Genomic DNA, 19,940 nt, shown 5'->3' on the forward strand with positions numbered 1-19,940 from the left:
CTCTTGTTTAGAACCAGGAAAAGCATCCTCCGAACATCACACCCAAGGAAGCAGAAGCGGTCAGCCACGATGGCCATCACCAATGGAACCACCAATGGTACCCATAATGTACCGTCAAAAAGATACCAAGCTGTGTTTTCGTCGGAGAATATACCATCCTCGGAATTCCAACAGCGGATAGAGAAAGTGCGCAATGGTGTGAAAGCAGCTGGTCTTGCGGGCTTGATCTCCTTTGGCGATTGCTGGCGCGGTGCGAATGTATGTTACTTCACGGAATTCAGGCCCCTCGACGGCGTTTCAGACATTGCAAACGCCATATTCTTTCTCGGAGCAGATACGGAGCCCATGTTGTTTGTATCAAAGCAGTGTGTCCATTATGCTTCAGAGGTCACCACGTTCGACGTATTCAGTTTCGATGAGATGCGGTCCAAGCTGGAAGCTTTCTCGAAAGAACGGACCGGCACGTTGGCGCTCGCTGGTGAAGCTTATATACCCGAGGACCTTCACCGACGGATCAAGGCTGCCATTGGAAATTTGAGACTCGAGCCTCACCCAGTCCTCGCCGAGATAAAGGCTGTCAAGAGCGAGCATGAGATTGCGCTGATACGAAAGGCGTCGTACCTCACGGATCAGGCCATGGAGGCGATCAAGGAGGCTCTTGCGGACGGCCAGCCTCATACTGAACGCGAGCTGGCCCTGTTAGCGGACCAGAGGATGCTGGCAGGCGGTGCCGAAAGGACGGCGTACGATTCGATGGTTCAGACTGGTTATCGGTCTGCGTTCAATCTGGCGAGGCCCACGGACCGAGTTGTCCAGCCGGGCGACTTGGTCATGACGGACATCGGGGCCCGTTATCGAGGTTACTGTGCCGACGGTGGTCGCGGATTCATTTACAAAACAGAGCAAGCGGACGCTCGGAAAAAGGAAATCGTCAGAGCAGCTGCTGATGCCGTCGAGGCAGGGCTGGCTCATGGGAAGCCAGGTATGACGGCGTCGGAATTGAACGGATTCATGCAGCAAGCCTTGGTAAAGTCGGGATATGAACAGTATTCTAGTGAGGCGCGAGGGCATGGAACAGGGCATGGGACTGGAATGGATCCGGAGGAGGAGGCTCCCTGGATTGGTCCTGGAAACAAGACCGTCCTAAGGGAAAACATGGTGTTCACTTTGAAGGCGACAATTACGGTCCCTGACGTCGGGGGTTTGCGCACGGAGAGGATCGTGAGGGTGACTTCAACAGGACTTGAAGCCCTTGATGTGTATCCCATGGAACTCTACTGGTAGAGACTAGCAGAGATGCCAATATACGTCCTCGGATACAGCCTGTCATCCGTTCACGAAGCCTTTGGGACTGTGGACTTTCCCACGCACATCGAGAAGCTCGATATTTTACCAACTGATTGTCTCAGTGACAGCCCGTGCCGTGCAAGCCGGATCCTGAATGATGTAGCTGACTTCGCCTTGTTTGTGAAGGCCCAGTTGAACACCCCTTACCTCTACCCTTGCTTGAAGGGGAACCTGAGCGGCGTCCGTCAGTTGTTGAATGTCAAGTCCTCCTGACCTTAGGATGCGCAGCGCGTGCTCCTCTTCGATACTGATGATCCTTTCCACGAACTTCCCGACGATTTGCGAATCCCAGAGACCTTCTCTACGATTGCTGTTTTGAATTAATCGCAAGGCTCGTCTGCGAATGTGCGGATCTCGACATTTTAGGGCTACCATTTGCAGCCTCAAGATCACTCCGGCAGATACGGAGAACGTTGGACACAGTCGCATCTCCGGCTTCGGCATGAGCGGCCGCGGTCTAAGCTTTTGCGAAGGCTGAGAGTGGTCGCTGGGGGTGGGCGACGGGGTCGAAGCAGGCGTGGTGTTGGACCTGGGTGTGCTTTCCCTCCACATGGTCGTCTGATCAGCCAGAGGGGCTGCCAATGCCTTGAGATACATTTCCGACAAGTCGACGATCTGCTTAAACTCATCCATGTAGCGATCGAAATCGCATTCCCCAACACTGCCCATGCCGATAGAAAAAGAGGTATCGATCACCTTCAGACGTAGATGAGTCGGGCTAAGGGAATCTCCTTCGGCAGCCAGGAACTTCGCAGCAGCACTTCGCCAGCGTCGCGTGAGTAATTTGTTCCTCGCAACAACCTCTTCGAACCTGACCACAAAATCTGTATATGGCGTGTCTGTGTCGACAGCGAGGGCTGAGTTCCTAACCTGGTGCAAAGTATAGTGTTCGAATTCGTCGAGACATACACAGGCTTCCTCGATTGTAGCGAACGAATCAGGTATGCTGAGAGAGTCTTCACCTCGGTCCTGCCGTAAAACATAATTGTCACCAATTTGCATGGCTTGGGTGATCAGACCTCGAAATATACTTTTCAGTAACATCCGAGGGATGAAGCTCTGTCGAGATAGTGCTTTGTCGCTCAAAATCCTCATTCCGGACAAGACGTGCGAAATCAAGGACCGCGGGTGCCTGGACAAGCCTTCAAAGGACGCGAAAAGGACACAGCTTGCAAGTGCGAGGTCGACTGCGCCTTGGGTGAAGGGGTCGAGTTTTGAGATGAGGTTGATGGCTTTGCCGTAGAGTACGAGAGCTGTCTCGCTTTCATCGATGGCATAATTCACATAGTCCTCATAGAGTGTGGCGAAGGCGGCCACAGCATACTTGATTGCAGGTTCATGATACACCAGGGGCAACAGGTATGTTGACCATAGGTCAGACGATGATTCGCCCCGAATGTCTGGGATCGCGCGATGAACAAAAAAATCCAGCGCCCGGCGCTCCGGTAATTCGCAATCAGGTTGAGGTATGCCTCTAGGAGGCCCGGCGGCGTAGTATATAAAAGTGAGAGAATCGGATGTCCCGGGTGCGAGTGAAGTCTGAAAATCACACTTGTAGCCACTGGATGCGCAACGTTTACACCCTGGCTTGCTCTCGTCACACTTTAGTCTTCGGCGTCTGCAGGTAGCGCATCCGAGGCGGGAGCGAGAGCCACCAGCACGAGTCCGGACGGTAGGTGTTGCTACCATTGCATTGGGGTTTGTCGTTCGGTGTGGTGAGCGAGATAGCGCAAAGTTGTTCGGGCGCCCCTGCTCATAACACTGTCCCAAAGGGCCTGTTGCATGCTCTCGACCACGGAAGCGGTGTTGGTCATTGGAGTAGAGTTGTCTCGCCCTTGACAGTGTAACGACTGCAGGTTCAGGCAGGCGCTTTTGAGGTGCGTCTCGTGCTCCTGAGAGATAAGGGGTGTGAACTATGAAGGACGCCCGAAGCTGGTGTCGACCGATGCGGCTCAAACATTGACATCAAGGGTCAAGTTTTCTATTGATGGAGTGCACAGACCCAATAGTGGGCGCTTATTGGCTGTACCGATTAAGCTAACCCATTACAGTTAAGCAAATCACCCTAAGTTAAATATAGCAAGACAAGACTCGCTTAGGAATAAATACCTGGGTACTGGAGGTATTGCAGCCTATCAGCAACGACTCACGTACTCTGCAATAAGATCTTGAATTGCTCCGTAAATGAACGAAATTGTATAGACCAGTGATTCGTGCAGCGCACAGTATGTCTGGAAGATTGGAAACTGATGGCATAAAACAGAATTCATTGGACGGTGGAACCTGGGGGAGCAAGGCTCAAGCGACCACTGCTACTCCAGGATCTCCGCAAAATCAGAAACTAAAACCAGAGAGAACACCGACTAACTCGTTCATCAGAAAAGCCGTGACAGAGGTTGGACATGCGGTATTCTGAACAGCGCCCTGAGAACGTTCAACACTTTCCATCACGAATTGGAACACACGACCAAGGAGAGCAAGCCAGGAGCCATGTACGCCAAAGGCATAGCCCAACATTCGTCCAGCCCCGGCTGTGCTGGCGCTTCGTATTGAACCCTGGGACTTCTTGGCCTCGACGGCAGCCTGTTTGCGTACCTCTTCTGCGTGAAAATGACGCCCAACATCATCTTTGAACCCATATATATAAAAAAAAACACCGCTCCTACGGACCAAAAAAGCGACAAACCCAGAACTAACACTGGACCAAAATGGCAGACATTCGTGCGAACGCTGCGCAATTTGGCGCGGGAATCGTCGAGATCTCCGCAGTCGCAACTCTGATCGGAGGGCCAGTTGCGGAGGCGCTGACCGTCGGCCTCAAATCTGCGGCAGGTCTCCCCTGGGCTTCCATGAGCACCTTTGGCCTGCTCCACGTTGCGAAGTCGTCTCTCGCCGCCGCGGTACCCGATTGGATTAGGGAAGCTCTAGGCTTGCAAAATGACCATGTCGAGCAGGCAATCGGCCTATGTGTTGCTCTGCAGAAAGAAAAGCAAGCCAGGAACAGGGTCGATCTGCGCGATGTGAAGGGTCTGAGCATACTCTACCAAGAAGATGAAGACACAGATACTAGCATACGCGGTGTGACAGTGAAGTGTTCGGACCAAGAAGAGAAGTGTGTCGTGGAGCAAGAACATGCACTGGTTGATGACCGTCGCGGAGCCTGGTTCACCAACGTCAGACTCACTCGGAAGCATTCTCGGCATCAAAACCCTAGTAGACCGCTCTCTATTTACCGTCTGGACAGGACCTCTCTCCTCGTCCTCGCCACAGTGCAGGAGTCGGAACGTGGGAAAAGTATACCCATCCACGAATTCGTCCCAGATCTTGCGGGACAGCCCAAGCTGTGGAAGGACTGGTTGACGTTGGCGACCTCTCTGAGCAAACTTGCAGAGGTCATAACTCTTCGGCTCCTCGGCGCCAATTCCTTATACTGGCTCTCAGCACTCCCCTGGGCCTATGGGATTTGCGCTGCGCTCTTCCTCATGGCAACACGATCCTCGAGAGACCACCAGACAAGCCTACGCTCGGACATGGTGGCCGGTTCTCTGCCAATGCCCCTACACGGAGGCCAAGCTGGAACGCTGGTCCTGGGAATGCCCGTAAACATCCGCAGATTTACCAGATGGCGCGTTGTCTGGTGGCTCTACTCGCTCGTGTCACTGACCGGTTTGCTTGGTGTGTTCCTCGTTCTGGGTCATAACGCAGGCGAGATCATTTATACGTGGATAGGTTTTCAGACATTGTGGATGATTTGTCGTACGCTTGTATTCTATCTGCTAGAAGGGGCTGCGGGATCCAGACAAAGTCTCGTCGTGGAACGGAAATGGGCCGATTGTTCTTACGCTTTAAGACGCCGCTGTATGCGCCTGATCCTAACTCTAGCGGAGCAACAGAACACCCTTCATCCACGAGGTGTGGAACATTACCAGCAAGACTTGATGGACCTCTCAATCCTGATACGACGATTTCAAGATGCAGGTTGGTCTTTGGAAGACCATCTGTCGTTTGAACACGAACCCTTGTTGTCCAAAATTAACATTGTCGACGTCGTCGGCGACAATCTTCTTCGATCAGTCAGCTGGATGAGCGGCGGGTCTTTAAGCAACTCGGAACTCTACGACTGTGCACTAGTGTTCATCAGGTTGGGCGAGAACACGATTGCCGTTCCCGCCGTCCGAGTCATGACATGTCGCTGCCAAAGGGAAAGGTCCCGGAGGTGGCCTCGGGGTGACTCTCACGGAGAGTTCTGCAAAAACATGGATTGGATCTTCTGGATCCCAACTCATCTCGGCCCCGGCGATGAGACTCAGTATTGGCTTTATGTCTCTGGAAAAGGGACGAAAGGCGTCTTGAGCTGCACCTTGCTTAAGGCTGATGACTTGGACGAGCGGCTTGCAGGCCATGAATGGCTTATCAGCCTGCGGTCGATTGCAGAGATCCATGCCATCGTGCAGATTTCTCGGCAGGCAGCCCGTCTCTTGATGAGTTTTGTGTTAGGTTTGCTGCCACCCCAAAACAAGTCAGATACCTCTCAACAGTGAGCATTTGGGCAACTTTGACTTTGGCCTTGCGTCTTCTCGGGCTTAGGAACATTGTGAATGGACAGACAAAAGCAAGGAGGGGAAGAGGCGGGCTCGGGCAACCCTTCAAGGGCCAAGCGAGGGACCAAGGGGTTTAGAAATGGAAAGACAAAAGGCCAAGCATGACATCGTTGACGAGGCTGAAAAATGTCGTCTTCTCTTTTGCTACAGAAGATATCAGCCACGATATAGAGCATCATGTTGTCCCACGGCTCATTGTCCAGGCGCAAGGGCAACAGCTCCGGAAACACCCTCACTCAGTCACCATGACGCCTCGCTAAAATTACCAGCAATGAACAGCGCGATAACACAGCTCTTTCCAGCAAACTACTTGTGACTCCGTTTCGCATAAACCGCACCGTCCTAGGACATCAGCATCTTCGCAGCTTGGAGCAAGGCCTCCGTCCCCTCTGTACCGGTCTCGGTCGAAGGGCGTCCGTTCGAAGTAGTCAGCTCGGAATTTGGATAAAACCAGGCAGTCACCGCAATGATGATGTAGACGAGCTGTCCAGATATGTCAGTAAACCTCCCGGTCGGGTTTGGTCTGCAAGAACGTACCACCAAAAGCGATCCCTCAAGGTAGTCCGATGATCCGTCCCTTAAGAAGTTGCCCACCACTAGAATGGCCAGCACAAGCAGGACGACTTGGAAGATTTCGAAGTTCAGGTCCATCGGCTTGCTCAGACCCCATCCAACGATGACCACGAGAGGAGCGTTGAACAAGGCGGTCTGGATTGAAGGTCCCAGACAGTGGTAGAGGGCAAAATTCTGGGTGTTTGGTCAGACACTCTATACTTGGATGATGGCGGGGCCACTCACAATTTGGTTGTCATACGCTTCGTCGATAGCGGTAAGATGCTCGGCAGCTTTCTCTACCAAAGGTACGAGAATCAAACCAAGGAAATTATCCGGAACGCCATGCTCGACAACAAACTCAATCTCCTCGACGAGAAAGACGGCAATGAGCGAGATAAAGGTCAATGCTATAAGAATGGCAACAGCGCATTCTGTCATGGTCAACTTGGCCTTCCGCAGGTCTCTGTGTCTGTCTCGATCAGCCTCCTCATCGGCTTCGAGGACTTCGGCAAAGATGTTATCATGTGAAACGCAGTTGTAGAGCAAGAAAATGAGGAAGGCGACCATAAGGATGATCGAAACACCATGACTGATGTTAACTGTGTCGCTTCGTAGTTTGGTTTCGGTGTAGCCCTCTCCCTCAGTGACAGTGCTGCCGATCAAAGACGAGAAAAAGGCCGACGGGATCAAGAGGGCGAAACCAGCAACCAAGATAAGTCCCGAACCAACTTCGCTGATAATGGGATGGAACCTTTGCTTTTTGTGCTTGATACCTCCCGCGAGGAAACAACAGCCCAGACAGAGTAAGAGATTGGTTAGTATGGAACCGAGGATGGCGGCTTGTATGACCGCAATTTTACTGCCATGGCCAGCCTGACCGGTTCCATTGTCTTTGGCGATGAGCACCATGAAGAGTACAATCTCCACCACGGAACCAAGGGTAGTCTCGATAATGATGCCAGCAACCTTGGGCATTTTCCTTGCGAACTCCTGCCCAGCAAATCCCAGTAGATTTGCCGCGGGCACCATGGCAATATAGTTGATCGCAAAAGTCCAGAGGTGATGATCACCATGTATGAAGTGGAGTGCGATGGCAGCCGGGACGAAAGGCCAGAGGATATTGACCCAACTTGAGACCGAGCATGATGATCGCCATATTATCTGGAGGAACTGGCCGGGGTTGATTCCCCTACGCCCACTTTCCCCGTCCGGCTGAATTCGACGTGTGACTTCGTGGCCATTGTGATTGTATTGAGGAAGGGCTGTGGTGCCGGTGGAAGGAGTGGCAGATGAGGAACCGTTGGCCTTTTCCCGACTGCCATTGCTCGCGCTACCGTCTGGACCGGGTTGTTTGGCTCTCCGATTAAAGAGGCCCATTGTGAGAAAGAGGGACTGTAGTGTCTTGGTCGAGGTCGTTCGGTAGGAGTTGAGCTGAGTCGAGTTGAACGCAGGCACTTTGGGTGACACGGAGAGAGAGAGGGTGGTTCGAGGTTAATATTGCAACTGCGAGTTACACGGTGTCTCACCGTGCCTCACTGCGAGCAAAGCAGGTCAAGTAGAGAAGGCCATGACTGAGTACAAATAGACGCAAGAACGAGCAGTGACTAGAGAAGTAGTAGCAGTAACAGCAGGGATGTGGATCGAAGGACAAACGCGCGAATTTAAGCGACGCAAGGCAGGCGTCAAGGAGAGACAAGCTGAAGCAAGCACAGCAAAGCAACGGCTGCCCAGACCTGGAATGACAACACTGTGCATGAACAAGACTTTGAAAACTGGGAAATGAATGCTTGGCCGAACTCTTGTGAAGTCTTGTCGCGTGGCAGAGAAATGGATCCGAAGGATGACTGGAGTTTCAGACGGGAAGTGCACGAAGTGTTACCTACCTAAGGTAAGTACCTGGTAAGGAGTAACCAGCCCAGTACTGGTGGCATTGGTGGCATTGGCATGGCGCCGGAAAATCAAGTCGATCCAAGGCTCGGCGCGACACGTTCAGGCAGCAAATAAGCCCCTATCGTCCTTCTGGGTGACCAGAAACCCAACCAGGGGTGGCCTCACTAGCCCATGGCACCTAGCATGCAGCCCATGGTGCCCCTATCAGTGCCCCGTTCTGGGGGAGCAACTCCACAGCCTCTGGCGCCCAAGTGTCCAGTACCTAAGAGAAGAGCAGAGTCACGTGTGTCGAGGCGATCACGCCGTCCTCTCGAATGCTACCAGGTAGTCAGGTATGATGGTACCCCCGAGTGCCACGACAAACACCAGAGAAGAGTCAGGTTACCTCTATACCTATCTCCGACCAGATCCAGTACATCCCATATAAACGGAACCACTACTAGTACCTACCGCAGTGTCGTCAACAACATTTCCCCTTTTGATGGCCCTTTTTCTCGTTTTAAGGCTTCGCCTCATCCAGACCGATATCCAACTATCGTTACATATTCCCAAATTCAATTCAAATCCCATTCATCATCTCATCGGGTATCAATCACGCATGAGCTCATCGCATTTCCTCCATCCTTCGAATATCACTTCTTGTCGCTCATAACCGTCCACTTCCAATTTGGAACTCCGCCAGGCTGTGGCGTCGACACTCCCATGAAAACCTCTCCCGCGCCACTGTTATCATTTCCCGGCGGACTGGTCGAATTCGCCGTCAAGTTCGGCATCTGATCATTTGATTTCGGCATACTGTCCGTCGACCCGCTCATCATACTGCTGATGGTATTCTGTGTAAAGAAGCCGGGCCCTCCCATCCCGAACGACGCATCATTAGCAGCGTCCGGTGACTGCGTGAACAAATTGTTGTTAGACGAGCTACTCGACCACAAGTTCGCGGCCGGATCTAGTCCCAGATTTTGAGGTTGCATATACTGATCCCATGCTTCCTATAACTTTGTCAGTAAATGCCACCTGCAAGGGTTCCCCTTCTCAACTTACCCAATCTAGGTTCATATTTGTACCAAAATCGGCCATTCCGTTGAAGAAGGCGGCTGGGAAAGGGCTTGGCGCGTTGTTCGACCCAGAGCTGAAGAGTCCAGTATTGAATTGATCGTTGCTCGCACCCAACCCTGCATTTGCCGCCACCTTGTCCCACTGAATGCCCGGTGAAGGTGCTTGATTCACGTTACCGGGCTGTCCCGAAGCCAAACCTCCTGCCTGAAGCATGCCCAGCGTCATCGCTGCTGTCTGCTCATCATTACTCGATCCCGGCGTCTGCTGGGGGTTCATCGGAAGCTGGGTGTGCTGAGGATTGCTCGGAGAGAACGGAATCTTGATGTGATACAGCAGGACATTCAACAATTCGCTGGCCTTGTAGGCTTCGATGCTGAAATCACGATTCGCCATCCAGACATCGCGGCTCTCCTCGAGTGCGCGGATCAAGTCTTCGCGCGTATGACTCAGACCTGGTACGTATGCCCCTCCTTCCGACATGTTGCTTCCCTGGCTGATGCTGCCTCCACTGACTGACGTGCTAGGGGTACTAACATCATTTTCGCTGCGCTCGCGATGGCTGTACAAGTCCATGCACACCACGGTGGCCGCCAGAAGATAGTCGTGTGCTGTCAGTGAATTGACATGATTTCGCAGACTCCTCAATCGTCCACGTTCCCGGCTCTGTTGATGTTGAATGGCCTGGAAACTCAAGAGCTGCATAGCCGAGTCTATACAAGTTCTCCTCGAATGCATGTATCGGTTGCCAGGTCGGGCAAGGCGCAAATGCCGCCGGTGAAGGACACACTGAGATTTGTGGTACACAGTTGCCAGGCCGAATCTGGCCATGATCAAAGAGATCGGAGCCAATGTTTGTTCAGCCATAGGTCGGAGCTTGAGATGCTCGGGAATGCTTTCATAGATGTCTCGCAGGCCGCGGTCAATCTTGAGCACTTCATCGTAGCCTTTCCGGTTGACTCCATTGATCTCTTCCAGAACCCGACCGAAGCCGAGCGAGAGTCTCCCTTTGGCAATCATGTACGAGATGGGTGTGGCTTCACTGGCAGGCCGCGCTGGAGGAAGTGATGTCGAGTCCTCGTCAAATTCGTCATCGTAGATATTCCGCGGCAGTTCAGTATCCGAATCTCCAATGCGGATCATCGAGGGAAGAGCCACCTGAAACGAAAACAGCAGATCAGCGCTGCGCACGAACGTCCAGATACGACGTCGCATTTCTCCCTCGAAAGGAGTCAAATTGGGGAACAGCTTGGCATCTCGATGGTATCCCATTCGCATGGCCAGGCGAGCGATCATGCCAACCAGTACCCAGACACTCGCTTCTGCATCTCGATTCGAAGTGTACTCGGCGTGTAAGTGGAAAATCAAGGTCTCAATGATGTGGTTGTGCGGTTTCGTGTAGTCGGCTGTGATGAGACAGTGTGCCATCTGCGTGCGGAAGTTGGCGGAGTAATCCTGGCACTTGCCCCTAAACTCGGGCGGTTCATCGCCCTCTCTTCCGTATGACAACATGGCCAGTCGCATCATGGCGAATAACATAGCGACCCAGACGATCGAGCTCTTGGACGGATCCTGCCAGTGTTGATTATAATGCCTCTGGAAAGTCGGACCGTGCAAAATGTGGGTGGCTGGGTCGAAAGTGTTGAAATATCGTCCGATAAGGATATCCGACATATATCGAGACGGGATCTGGGCGAGAATATCTGCTCGACTAGGGGGCACACTCGATCCAAATAACAGAGCCGGTCCTGCGCCGACATCCGTACCCATGGCTTTTCTGGCTTGCTCGACTTTCTCCATCTGCGCTTCGTACTCCTTTTTATGAGCATGAAAGTAATTCTTGACCTCACCGATTTCATTCAGCAAGGCAGCCCAGTGTGCTTCACCAACATAAAACGTCTTTTGTCTCTCTGCGTCAACTTTCAGGATGCCAAAGCTCTGCGTCACGCCATCAGTCTCACTTTCGACTTCTTGGCCATCCCCATCTTCCATCATGGTAGTCTCGTCGAGCTCATTGTCAAGCGGCGGACCCAAAGAACCACTTCCGGCAGTGCTTGTCCCGGTCGACAGCGCATGTTGGGCGGCCGCCGGACCGACGGCCTGCGAGCCGTTGGTCATTAGAGACAGAACGAGGCCTTCCAGGCGGTCTATCCGATTCTGCATATCATCTGGTGTAGAATTAGAGGCGCTCTGACTTGAGCTGCCCTTCTTTCTCGCCGCAGGGGCGGCATACGCGCACGATGCACTATCGCCGCGCTTTGTGCAATTATCACATGGTTGCTGTCGGTTGCATTTGAGCTTGCGGTGCCGACAAGGAGCGCACGATAAAGGGATTCGATTTCGTTTTCGCACCACTCGAAATTGGTCTGGAGAAGCGCCCGAGTGTGATGAATTCGCCGAGGGAGGAGTAGGAGTCATTTTGAGGATTCTCTGTACAATGTTGTTATGGCTCTCAACCCCGCCAATCTGGGGGAAAATTGTAGCAGAGGCTTGCGATGCGCGTTGCTCGAAGCCTGTCTTCCGGTTGGCACTTGTGTAATCCACTTCCAATAGAAATCAAGTATGAGGGTTTCCGTTAGATTTGCTGCGCGCCGGTCAGCACAACGAAGGGAGAGTGATTGAGGCGGTCGCAGTTGGTGCCTGGCTGAAAGGGCTCGTCCGGACTTAAGGATTATCCGCGCAGCAGGGAGGGTGGACGTGAAGTGAACGCGGTCAATACTGGTTGTCGAGCGCAATGTCTGGTCAAGTCAGACGCCGCCCGGCCAGTGTCACTGTGGTTGCGAGAGTCCTCGTGATATGAAGGGGACTAGGTAAAGAGTACAAGAGTTTTGAAATTGAATCTGGGAGATTGAGGGATTGAGGGACTTGATCGCTGACTACTGGAAGCCAAGCTTGTTAGTGGCAGAGTATTACTAGGGTTGGCACTGATGGCACTGTTAAATCAGCAACAAAGATAGGAAGCGTCTCGGCCTGTTGGATGGCTCTGTAGGTGCACCTTATAGGCCAGACATTCAACTTCATGACTCACAGACGCTGGATCTTTCTGGAGAGCAGGATTTGCTGCAGATTGACCCTGGACGGCGGACGCTCAGACTCGAAGAGCGGCCGCATTGGGGGATGATGGGGATGAGAGAGGCATACCATCGTGGCACTGGTAAGGCTAAAGATGGCTAGTAGGCTGAATGGGACGCCTTAAGTCCGCGCGGGAGAGCTTCGACGGTCAGACAGTTGTCGCAAAGCAAAAGGACGACGACGACTCTGCGCCTCGCCAATCATCACCGAAGGCTCCTTTAAACACGTGTGGTGATGTCAATTGCAGCCCATGTCCCGGGAAAAGAATTCCTCAGCTGATGTCGAGTCTCAAATATTGGACCAAATCACTATACAATAAAATGCGTACAGTCGTCACGATGCTGTCCACCAGGGCTCATCTCCCAACGACTAGACAGCGCCACCACATCTTTCAGCAAGCAATAATGCATAGAACGTCCGTCGCTCATATTCCTTCTCCGGCTCAGAAGTCCCAGAAACTCTTTTGAGCCTTGCCCTGATTCTTAGGAGTCGGCTGCTCGTAGTCTCCATGGCTCCAGTGACTCTCCATTCCCTTTCTGAGTCCACTTTGACTTGGTGCCTTAACCTGTTCCGGGGTCTGATCGGAAGTATCCCAGTGAGCGTCCATCTGAGAGGGTTTCTTCTGGTGTCCCCGAATCCCATTGTTCTCGTTGCTTTTCTCGTTGGCAGGCGACACATCTGACATGGACCAATGGCTGCCAAAATCATTCTTTCGACTTGCGTTGTTGGTGATGGTTGACAGCGGGGCCTTATCTTTTGGTCTGTAACCTTCATCTTCATCGAATATGTTGTTGTCATACAGTCCCTGTCGGCCTGAACTAGTTGGACGGTCTGACGTGCGATTGGGAGCAGGGGTGGCAGTATCTCTCATCTCAAAGTGCGTCTCGGCATCTTTGCGTGGCTTGGGCACGACGTGTCGCTCAACTGGAGTGCCATCATCCTGAAATTCAAAATGGGCGTCGTTATCCCGGCGTGGCTTGCCAGTAGCTCTCCTTCCAGCACCAGCAGGAGTCTCAACGTCTCTGTTGTTATTGTCCAGGCTGAAATGCACCACATCTTGACCTCGAACCTTCTGCGGAACCTTGGCCGGTGTCGAAAAGTCGTCAAAATCCCACTGAGACAGATGCTTGTTCGTTCTGGGACGCAATGGCACCGTCTTTGGTTTCCCAGAATTTTCTCGGTATTGCATGGGATCATTCTCGATTGTATCGCCCATATCAAAGTGGTTGTATTTGGAAGGGTCAGACTTGTAGCCCACGGCCTGAGGCTCATTGTCATCGTCTGCAAAGAGGCGGGGAGGTGCAAACTTTTGACTTCCAGCTCCCTTTGGTGCAATGACCGGTTGAGCTGGGACCTTTTTAGGCGACCCAGGCTCATGGTCTTCATGACCAGCAGCAAAAAGTTCACTCATTTCGCGGGGTGGAGGTTTCGCGGAAGCGCGTGGTGCCACGGCGTTCGGGCTTACCAGAGGCGCGGGCTCGTCGACGGGTTTTGCAGAGAAGAGGTCAAGACTCGCGTATGGGTCTTTAATGTGCTTTTTCCCGGGAGACACGTTTCGAGAGGAGGCAAGGCTTTGGTTCTCGGATCGTCCACGCGGACTGCTGGGCAATTGCGAAGCCACGGTGGGCGCGGTCGTCGAACTGGTACTGATGAGTCTGACTTGATCCTTGCCGTCAGTGAGGGGCCAATTCTTCGCCCTTGCCCCGATCACTTCGGTCTGTTTCAACAGCGAGCCCTGATCCCAGGATATTCTGATTTGAGAGATCTTGCCGTCCGCATCGAAGAGGACGAAATGAGTCTGCAGGTCTCGGTCAGTCTGGGAGCCGGACACATTGGCCAAGGTGCTCTTACCGTCGGAATAGTCGCTATCTTGTCGACCACGAAATTCTCGAGACCTGGCAGGTATACTCCTCCTCCTGAAATGAACTCTAGGATTGTCTCGACCTCCAATGCCAATGCGAATCCCCCTTCGACAACCGAGAGGATTCTTGCGCTTCTTGTCTTCACCACCTTTTTATCGTGAGATTCGAGATGTCGGATAATCTGTGCAGGCTGCGAAAAGGTGGTCAAGGTTGTGATGTAGTGAAGGGAGGCATTCTCAGAAAGGCTGATGGGATTTGGCAGGTCGAGGAAGCGTTGGTAGGTGTCTTTGAGCGTCATCCTGACGACGACTGATGAGAGAAGTCCTCAGCAAGCGATAGGGCAGAGGTCCGGAGTTCAGTACGCGTGATCGGGAGAAAAGATGTGACAGTGGTACCAGAGGTGGTGAAAGAAGGCAGTGTAAACAACAGATTAACTGCGCTCTTGGTCAGTGGTCAGTGTTTGGAAGCTGCGACTCCGAAAATGACTCTGTCAACTAGAGTAAAGTGCGACAGGAACGATCGATGATCAAGGGCGGAGCAGAAAGAATCTTGTTTATCCAGAAAACACAGCGACAGCGAAGACAGGTTCTGTGTACAATATGGTGTTTTTGTGGACTAGTAGAGGAAAGGCGCAGTCCCTGACAGGTGCATTAGGAAACCCTGTTTTTGCGTGTCAGAAGACGCGTTGTTGCCCCGCCATTGCATCGCGCCTACAAAGACTTAGCCTTCAGCTTCAGCCAGTGTTTCATGTCTGGAGAATTCGTGGGGGCCATCTTGAAGCTCGATACTGCAACGGCTCCAATCCATAAGCAGGTACCTGCAATCTGGAAAGCCTCAAGTAATAATCACGTCTTAAACCACGTCAAGCTCTCTCGACACTTGAGTGTGATGATATCTTCAACCCCTCCACCCCAGGGAGTCAAGTCACGATAACTCTCGCAAGCATTCAACGCTTAACGGAGTTTACCAAGACTGTGACTGATTGTTCGGTCCGTAGATGTCGGGGGGGGGGGGCTCTTCTTGCTGATTTTCCGACCATCTTGGCTCGAAACGCCCGTGTGCTGGCGGCTATGCCTCGAAGCCCTCCACGAAATTAAGAGCAGTCCTCAGGTGATCACGCCCGCGACCGCTGTTGATCATAGTGGACTGTGCCATGTTAGGAAGTGGCATATCATGGGTAGGATTGCCATGCGCTTACCCGAACCACTGGGCGGACATCTTGCCCACAGCATACATGTTGCCCACGTCGCTTCGCAAGCCGATGAGCTGAACTCTGACAGCAGATCCCTTCTCAATCACATCCCCCGCGTTGTTCGAGTACTGGGGCGGAGTGGCATCCGGGTTGTGTCGCATATCAGGTGGCAGATGCTGGAAAGTGTCAATCTAGATGGCTTGCCAGGCCCTTCTCTTGCTTACCATTTTTGAAACAAACACTGTCAATGGTCCAGCCTCACAAAAGATGCCTTGTGGCTTGACCGATGTGACAGCGCAGTCAATCTAAGAGTTTACCGTCAGCCGCTCGGTACATCTCCATTCTTGCATCGTTCACGCACTGTTTCTCCCTTGAACGGCTTCCACAAAATCGCGCGGTAGAGGATTGTAAAGTGCGCCTCTCCCGAACCAGGCCTCACTTTTCCCGGAGAGATGTTGTAAATGTCCATTATGCACACAATGTAGTACTCTCCATTGCAGCTTCCTTCCAGATCTGCGTACAGTTGATCTCTCAATCTGTCATGCACACTGTTGCCAAAGAATGACGGATGGATGCTGATCTCTCTTTCGAGATAGCGAAGGAAGAACATCGTGGTGGTGATATCGAGCTGGAAAATTGTTCAACGACCTGCGATCGAAGTGCGCTCCTGAAGAGCCGTGAATCAGGCCTTGCGGTTTTCTTTCAATTCATCGTCGTGCAGAGGAGCTTTGGATAAGGCTGCGCTTGCTTGTGCAGTCTAATGCCCCAATGTCAGTGACAGGATGCAGCCGTATGACCAAGGTGAGTCGCAGTAAAGATCGAACGAATGCGCGCACAAGGGAGGGAGGTAGCTGCCTGTTGGAGGGTTGTTTATCAATGCGCAAGAGAACAGTCTGCACCGTGAAAGAATATCAAAAGACCCTCCGGCGGTGGAGCTACGGTGGGCTATAGAGCATTGGTAAGGGACGGCCGAGCACTCAGCTTTGTCGTGCAATTCGTGCCTGCGCTTTGAGTTACGACATGCGTGGTGTTTGGCTGACACCTCCGGTCGCTGCAATGGTGGTGAGATCGACGCATCAGCAGATGTGGACTGGATCATATCTTTTTCTGAGCCATCTGATACACGTCTCATCCTTGCGTCTACCACTGTCCAGCTCCTTCAGTCATTGTGTTCACTCTCAATGAGCTGATTCTACCTTCATCTCCGGTGTGGCTGAACACAGGCAAGATCAAAATGGCTCTCAATCTGGAGAAACAACTGCGCTTCGTGAGTCCATTATGATTTTCAGTGAATCGACTAACAACTAACATGTGCAAGTATGGCGCATATCACCACGACCCAGTACGGTTCAAAGTCCGGCTTCAGGCAGAGGGAAGAGTTGGCTCATAACTTGGCAGGTCAATATCGGCATACACGTTGTGGGAGTTCCGGTCATATTATGGACTACGTTCCTTCTCGTACGGGCAACCACGGAGCACTCCTTCATAAGGCACCCGGCTCACCTTTTTCAAGGGCACAAACACCCCAGCATTGATTAAGCTGCCGCAGTCGATAACCGTTCCATACCTCGAGCTCAATGCGGGCACCATTTTCTGTCTCTGCTATTGCGCATTATACGTTTTACTAGAACCTGTGGCTGGCACGGGGCTTTCGGCAATACTGCTGGCTGCCACGGCGTTCGGAAAATACCTGACAATGACCTATGGAATGACGGCCAATTTCTGGGCTGCTGCTGCTTTCGTTGCCTCCTGGGTAGCACAGTTCATAGGTCATGGCATGTTTGAGGGCCGAGCACCTGCTCTTTTGGACAACATTTTCCAGGCATTCTTCCTAGCCCCTCTGTTCGTTTGGCTCGAAATCCTCTTTGCCTTCGGCTACAGACCAGATCTGAAAAGTCGCGTGGAGAAGATGGTTCAAGAGGATATCGCCAAATATCGACAATCAAAGTCCGCAAAAGCCAATGGCAAGGCAAATGGAGCCACTGTCAACGGACATGTCAAGCAGTCTTGAGCCAAACCCCCCTTATCTCATTGTGTTCAATGGGAGAGGAATGGAGGCTTTCAAAAGGAGGCACCACGCCGTTATGCGGTCGTTATGCTGAGTCAACATGTGCACATCAACCTCTCGAGTACATGGTCAGATTGAGGAGAGATGATGGCACGCACGTACGGCATCTGGACGTTCGGAACGACGAGGTCACTACGTTTCTAGGGAGCCACGATGATGACCGTGTTCTTTTGCTTCGAATTGATACAAGTTAATGTTCTTAGTTCTAGAGATTGAATTTTCACTTCCAGCGGGCTTGTTTGAGAACTACTCTTCCATACGCACCTGCAGTCAACCCGTCGACTCAGTCAGCATCGCTTTGCGACCAACGGAACCTTCCAGAGACGATATTCGGCCGAGCCCCGGTCGAAGAGATATTCGGTGAATGATATCCACGAAGCGCCGGTCAGAGTTATGCATTTATACAGTTGAACAGAACATATCAATGGTCAGTCTTGGAATGCACATCTTAATTAGCGATGCGACCTAGCTCGGCATATATCTGTATCAGGAAATACCTTACTAATGTATCTACAAGTATTAGATTCTGTACACAATGCTTGAAATCCCACCATCACTGAAGAGAGCATGTGCTTCCTCACTCCATTTCCATCTCCATCACTATACTCATACTAGGATATCACTGTTCCTCTCGTCGACCCTTGAACTCAGCATGTCTCCGAAGACTGCCCTGGTCACTGGCGCCAATGGTTTCCTTGGTTATGCCGTATGCAGAGCCTTCTCCCTGGCCGGCTGGACGACATACGGCCTGATGCGCAGCAACAAGAGCGCGCTCGACCTGCTGAAGGAGGAAATCATTCCAATCATTGGCACTGCGGCCGATCCAAGCTTCATTTCAGAACTCCCTCCAATCGACGTCGTCATTTGCTGCTCCGGGGACCCTTCGAATTTCGGAGCCCATTCCAAGGACATCACTTCTATGATTCAGCAACTCAGCAAGATCGCACAAGCTAATGGCCATGGCAAACCTTTGGCTATTATCAGCTCCGGCTGCAAGGACTATGGGACGACTTTGAGACATGGCGAGCCAGGTCTTGCGCCGCACACAGAGCAAAGCCCTCTCAATTTCCCACCGATACTGACGGAACGTGTACACGGTGCCTTGGACATGATGAAGCTCACCGACGATTTCGACTGTGTCGTAACCCGGCCGACCACGCTCTATGGTCGGTCGGGCAGCTACTACGGATTCATTTTCGCTCTCGCGGAGGCTGCAAGGAACCAATCGAACGGTGTGATGAGTATTCCATCAGATGCCCATGCCATCCTTCACGGAACTCATGTTGACGACGTCGCTAATGCGTACCTTGCCATTGCGGAGGCGCCTCGGGACATTGTAGCCGGGCAGGTGTACAACATTTCCAGCCATCGGTACGAGACCCTGGGCGAGATCGCCGAAGTTGTACAGAAGCACCATGGCATCGAATTCAAGTATGTCGATCCGGCAGACGGCGACAACGAGGCGTACGCAATCAAATTGGTGTTCGACTTCCCCCAATGGGTTGGTTCCGACAAGCTGCGCAAGGACACTGGCTGGAGGGACAGGAAGCCTTTGTTCACCGAAGGGTACCAGTTGTACAGGACTGCCTATGAAGCGGCAGCTCAGGCGAAGACAGAGCAACATGAGAGGATCATGCGCACGGCTCAGGGATTTGGGTTAAAGCTGGATTAGGGGGAGACTGTGTGATCTGCCAAACAGTGCGAGAAGGCCTCTGTTTGCATCCAGTCGGTCAACGAAGATCACATGTTGTCCGCAAGCCGGAGATATGATGCAAATTGTCGACAGTCAGATCATGCAAGCGACTTCTACGGTCAACCGTTGGAACATAAGAAGCAAATATTGGCGATTCTCCGTGATGCCGCTAAGACATGTGACTTCCCGTCGGATCAAAGTCAAAAAACGAGTCTTTTCCTTTTCTGGCTTCGGGCTCTTCCGTTATAGGAAAGCGTTAGACCCTAGCTCGCCTGGTACCCCACGTTTGTGAAATGTGAGGAGGGCTAGAACTGCCTTCTTCGAGAGCCACGATCCAGACAAGCATTCGATGCCCACTGAATGCCCCATGGGACCCCTGTCGGAGACCTCTGAGAGCTGCAGGAAGCTGATAGCTTTCCACGTCGTCTTTGTCAAGTGACAGCCCCATATGCAAGCCATGAAGCCTGGCTGAAGCTACGCAGACAGTGGCAGACAAACTCGAAGTCTTCAGCCAGCCTCGAGACTGCCAACACCGCCAACACTGCCAATACGGTTATCGCGTGCCGTCCAGCTGAGTCTTGCACTGTGCTCGTGAGCGATCTGC

The 19,940-nt window shown here is 52.4% G+C and overlaps 9 protein-coding genes across 9 annotated transcripts; 4 read left to right on the forward strand and 5 right to left on the reverse strand.

Moving 5' to 3' along the window:
• Window positions 1–69: 69 nt before the first annotated feature.
• On the forward strand, window positions 70–1,284 carry PV05_05042 (uncharacterized protein; the record flags this gene model as incomplete). The annotated part of the gene is made up of 1 exon (XM_013461507.1): window positions 70–1,284. One exon carries the CDS (start codon window positions 70–72, stop codon window positions 1,282–1,284), a length of 1,215 nt encoding a protein of 404 aa, XP_013316961.1.
• On the reverse strand, window positions 1,232–3,234 carry PV05_05043 (uncharacterized protein). Its single transcript, XM_013461508.1, has one exon. It carries the CDS (start codon window positions 3,034–3,036, stop codon window positions 1,390–1,392), a length of 1,647 nt encoding a protein of 548 aa, XP_013316962.1. The 5' UTR covers window positions 3,037–3,234; the 3' UTR covers window positions 1,232–1,389.
• An 821-nt stretch (window positions 3,235–4,055) lies between these two features.
• On the forward strand, window positions 4,056–5,888 carry PV05_05044 (uncharacterized protein; the record flags this gene model as incomplete). The annotated part of the gene is made up of 1 exon (XM_013461509.1): window positions 4,056–5,888. The coding sequence occupies one exon, from the start codon at window positions 4,056–4,058 to the stop codon at window positions 5,886–5,888; it is 1,833 nt and encodes a 610-aa protein (XP_013316963.1).
• A 164-nt stretch (window positions 5,889–6,052) lies between these two features.
• Window positions 6,053–8,231, reverse strand: PV05_05045 (calcium/proton exchanger). The gene is made up of 3 exons (XM_013461510.1): window positions 6,747–8,231; window positions 6,486–6,695; window positions 6,053–6,431 (listed from the first exon to the last, which is right to left on the reverse strand). The coding sequence occupies exons 1-3, from the start codon at window positions 7,878–7,880 to the stop codon at window positions 6,291–6,293; spliced, it is 1,485 nt and encodes a 494-aa protein (XP_013316964.1). The 5' UTR covers window positions 7,881–8,231; the 3' UTR covers window positions 6,053–6,290.
• Window positions 8,232–8,698: 467 nt separating this feature from the next.
• PV05_05046 (uncharacterized protein) lies at window positions 8,699–12,385 on the reverse strand. Its single transcript, XM_013461511.1, has 2 exons — window positions 9,438–12,385; window positions 8,699–9,385 (listed from the first exon to the last, which is right to left on the reverse strand). The coding sequence occupies exons 1-2, from the start codon at window positions 11,865–11,867 to the stop codon at window positions 9,026–9,028; spliced, it is 2,790 nt and encodes a 929-aa protein (XP_013316965.1). The 5' UTR covers window positions 11,868–12,385; the 3' UTR covers window positions 8,699–9,025.
• Window positions 12,386–12,963: 578 nt separating this feature from the next.
• Window positions 12,964–14,681, reverse strand: PV05_05047 (uncharacterized protein; the record flags this gene model as incomplete). Its single annotated transcript, XM_013461512.1, has 2 exons — window positions 12,964–14,319; window positions 14,373–14,681. The coding sequence occupies 2 exons, from the start codon at window positions 14,679–14,681 to the stop codon at window positions 12,964–12,966; spliced, it is 1,665 nt and encodes a 554-aa protein (XP_013316966.1).
• Window positions 14,682–15,519: 838 nt separating this feature from the next.
• PV05_05048 (uncharacterized protein) lies at window positions 15,520–16,185 on the reverse strand (the record flags this gene model as incomplete). The annotated part of the gene is made up of 4 exons (XM_013461513.1): window positions 15,520–15,529; window positions 15,582–15,751; window positions 15,800–15,880; window positions 15,937–16,185. The coding sequence occupies 4 exons, from the start codon at window positions 16,183–16,185 to the stop codon at window positions 15,520–15,522; spliced, it is 510 nt and encodes a 169-aa protein (XP_013316967.1).
• Window positions 16,186–16,809: 624 nt separating this feature from the next.
• Window positions 16,810–17,586, forward strand: PV05_05049 (uncharacterized protein; the record flags this gene model as incomplete). The annotated part of the gene is made up of 4 exons (XM_013461514.1): window positions 16,810–16,842; window positions 16,894–16,917; window positions 16,974–17,033; window positions 17,089–17,586. 4 exons carry the CDS (start codon window positions 16,810–16,812, stop codon window positions 17,584–17,586), a joined length of 615 nt encoding a protein of 204 aa, XP_013316968.1.
• Window positions 17,587–18,007: 421 nt separating this feature from the next.
• Window positions 18,008–19,315, forward strand: PV05_05050 (uncharacterized protein; the record flags this gene model as incomplete). Its single annotated transcript, XM_013461515.1, has 2 exons — window positions 18,008–18,070; window positions 18,167–19,315. The coding sequence occupies 2 exons, from the start codon at window positions 18,008–18,010 to the stop codon at window positions 19,313–19,315; spliced, it is 1,212 nt and encodes a 403-aa protein (XP_013316969.1).
• Window positions 19,316–19,940: the final 625 nt, after the last annotated feature.

This window comes from Exophiala xenobiotica (genome assembly GCF_000835505.1).
Source record: "Exophiala xenobiotica strain CBS 118157 unplaced genomic scaffold supercont1.3, whole genome shotgun sequence".
In the NCBI taxonomy this organism is placed as follows: domain Eukaryota; kingdom Fungi; phylum Ascomycota; class Eurotiomycetes; order Chaetothyriales; family Herpotrichiellaceae; genus Exophiala; species Exophiala xenobiotica.

What these genes read in the sequence shown, in the direction of transcription:
- PV05_05043 (XM_013461508.1), bottom strand. Translation starts at nt 3,036, where the DNA reads ATGGTAGCAACACCTACCGTCCGGACTCGTGCTGGTGGCTCTCGCTCC.
- PV05_05045 (XM_013461510.1), bottom strand. Translation starts at nt 7,880, where the DNA reads ATGGGCCTCTTTAATCGGAGAGCCAAACAACCCGGTCCAGACGGTAGC. An exon ending in AAGCGTATGACAACCAAATT is followed by an intron (nt 6,696 to 6,746) that starts GTGAGTGGCCCC and finishes CCAAACACCCAG; the next exon opens with AATTTTGCCCTCTACCACTG. An exon ending in TTGAGGGATCGCTTTTGGTG is followed by an intron (nt 6,432 to 6,485) that starts GTACGTTCTTGC and finishes ATATCTGGACAG; the next exon opens with CTCGTCTACATCATCATTGC.
- PV05_05046 (XM_013461511.1), bottom strand. Translation starts at nt 11,867, where the DNA reads ATGACTCCTACTCCTCCCTCGGCGAATTCATCACACTCGGGCGCTTCT. An exon ending in CAAATATGAACCTAGATTGG is followed by an intron (nt 9,386 to 9,437) that starts GTAAGTTGAGAA and finishes ACAAAGTTATAG; the next exon opens with GAAGCATGGGATCAGTATAT.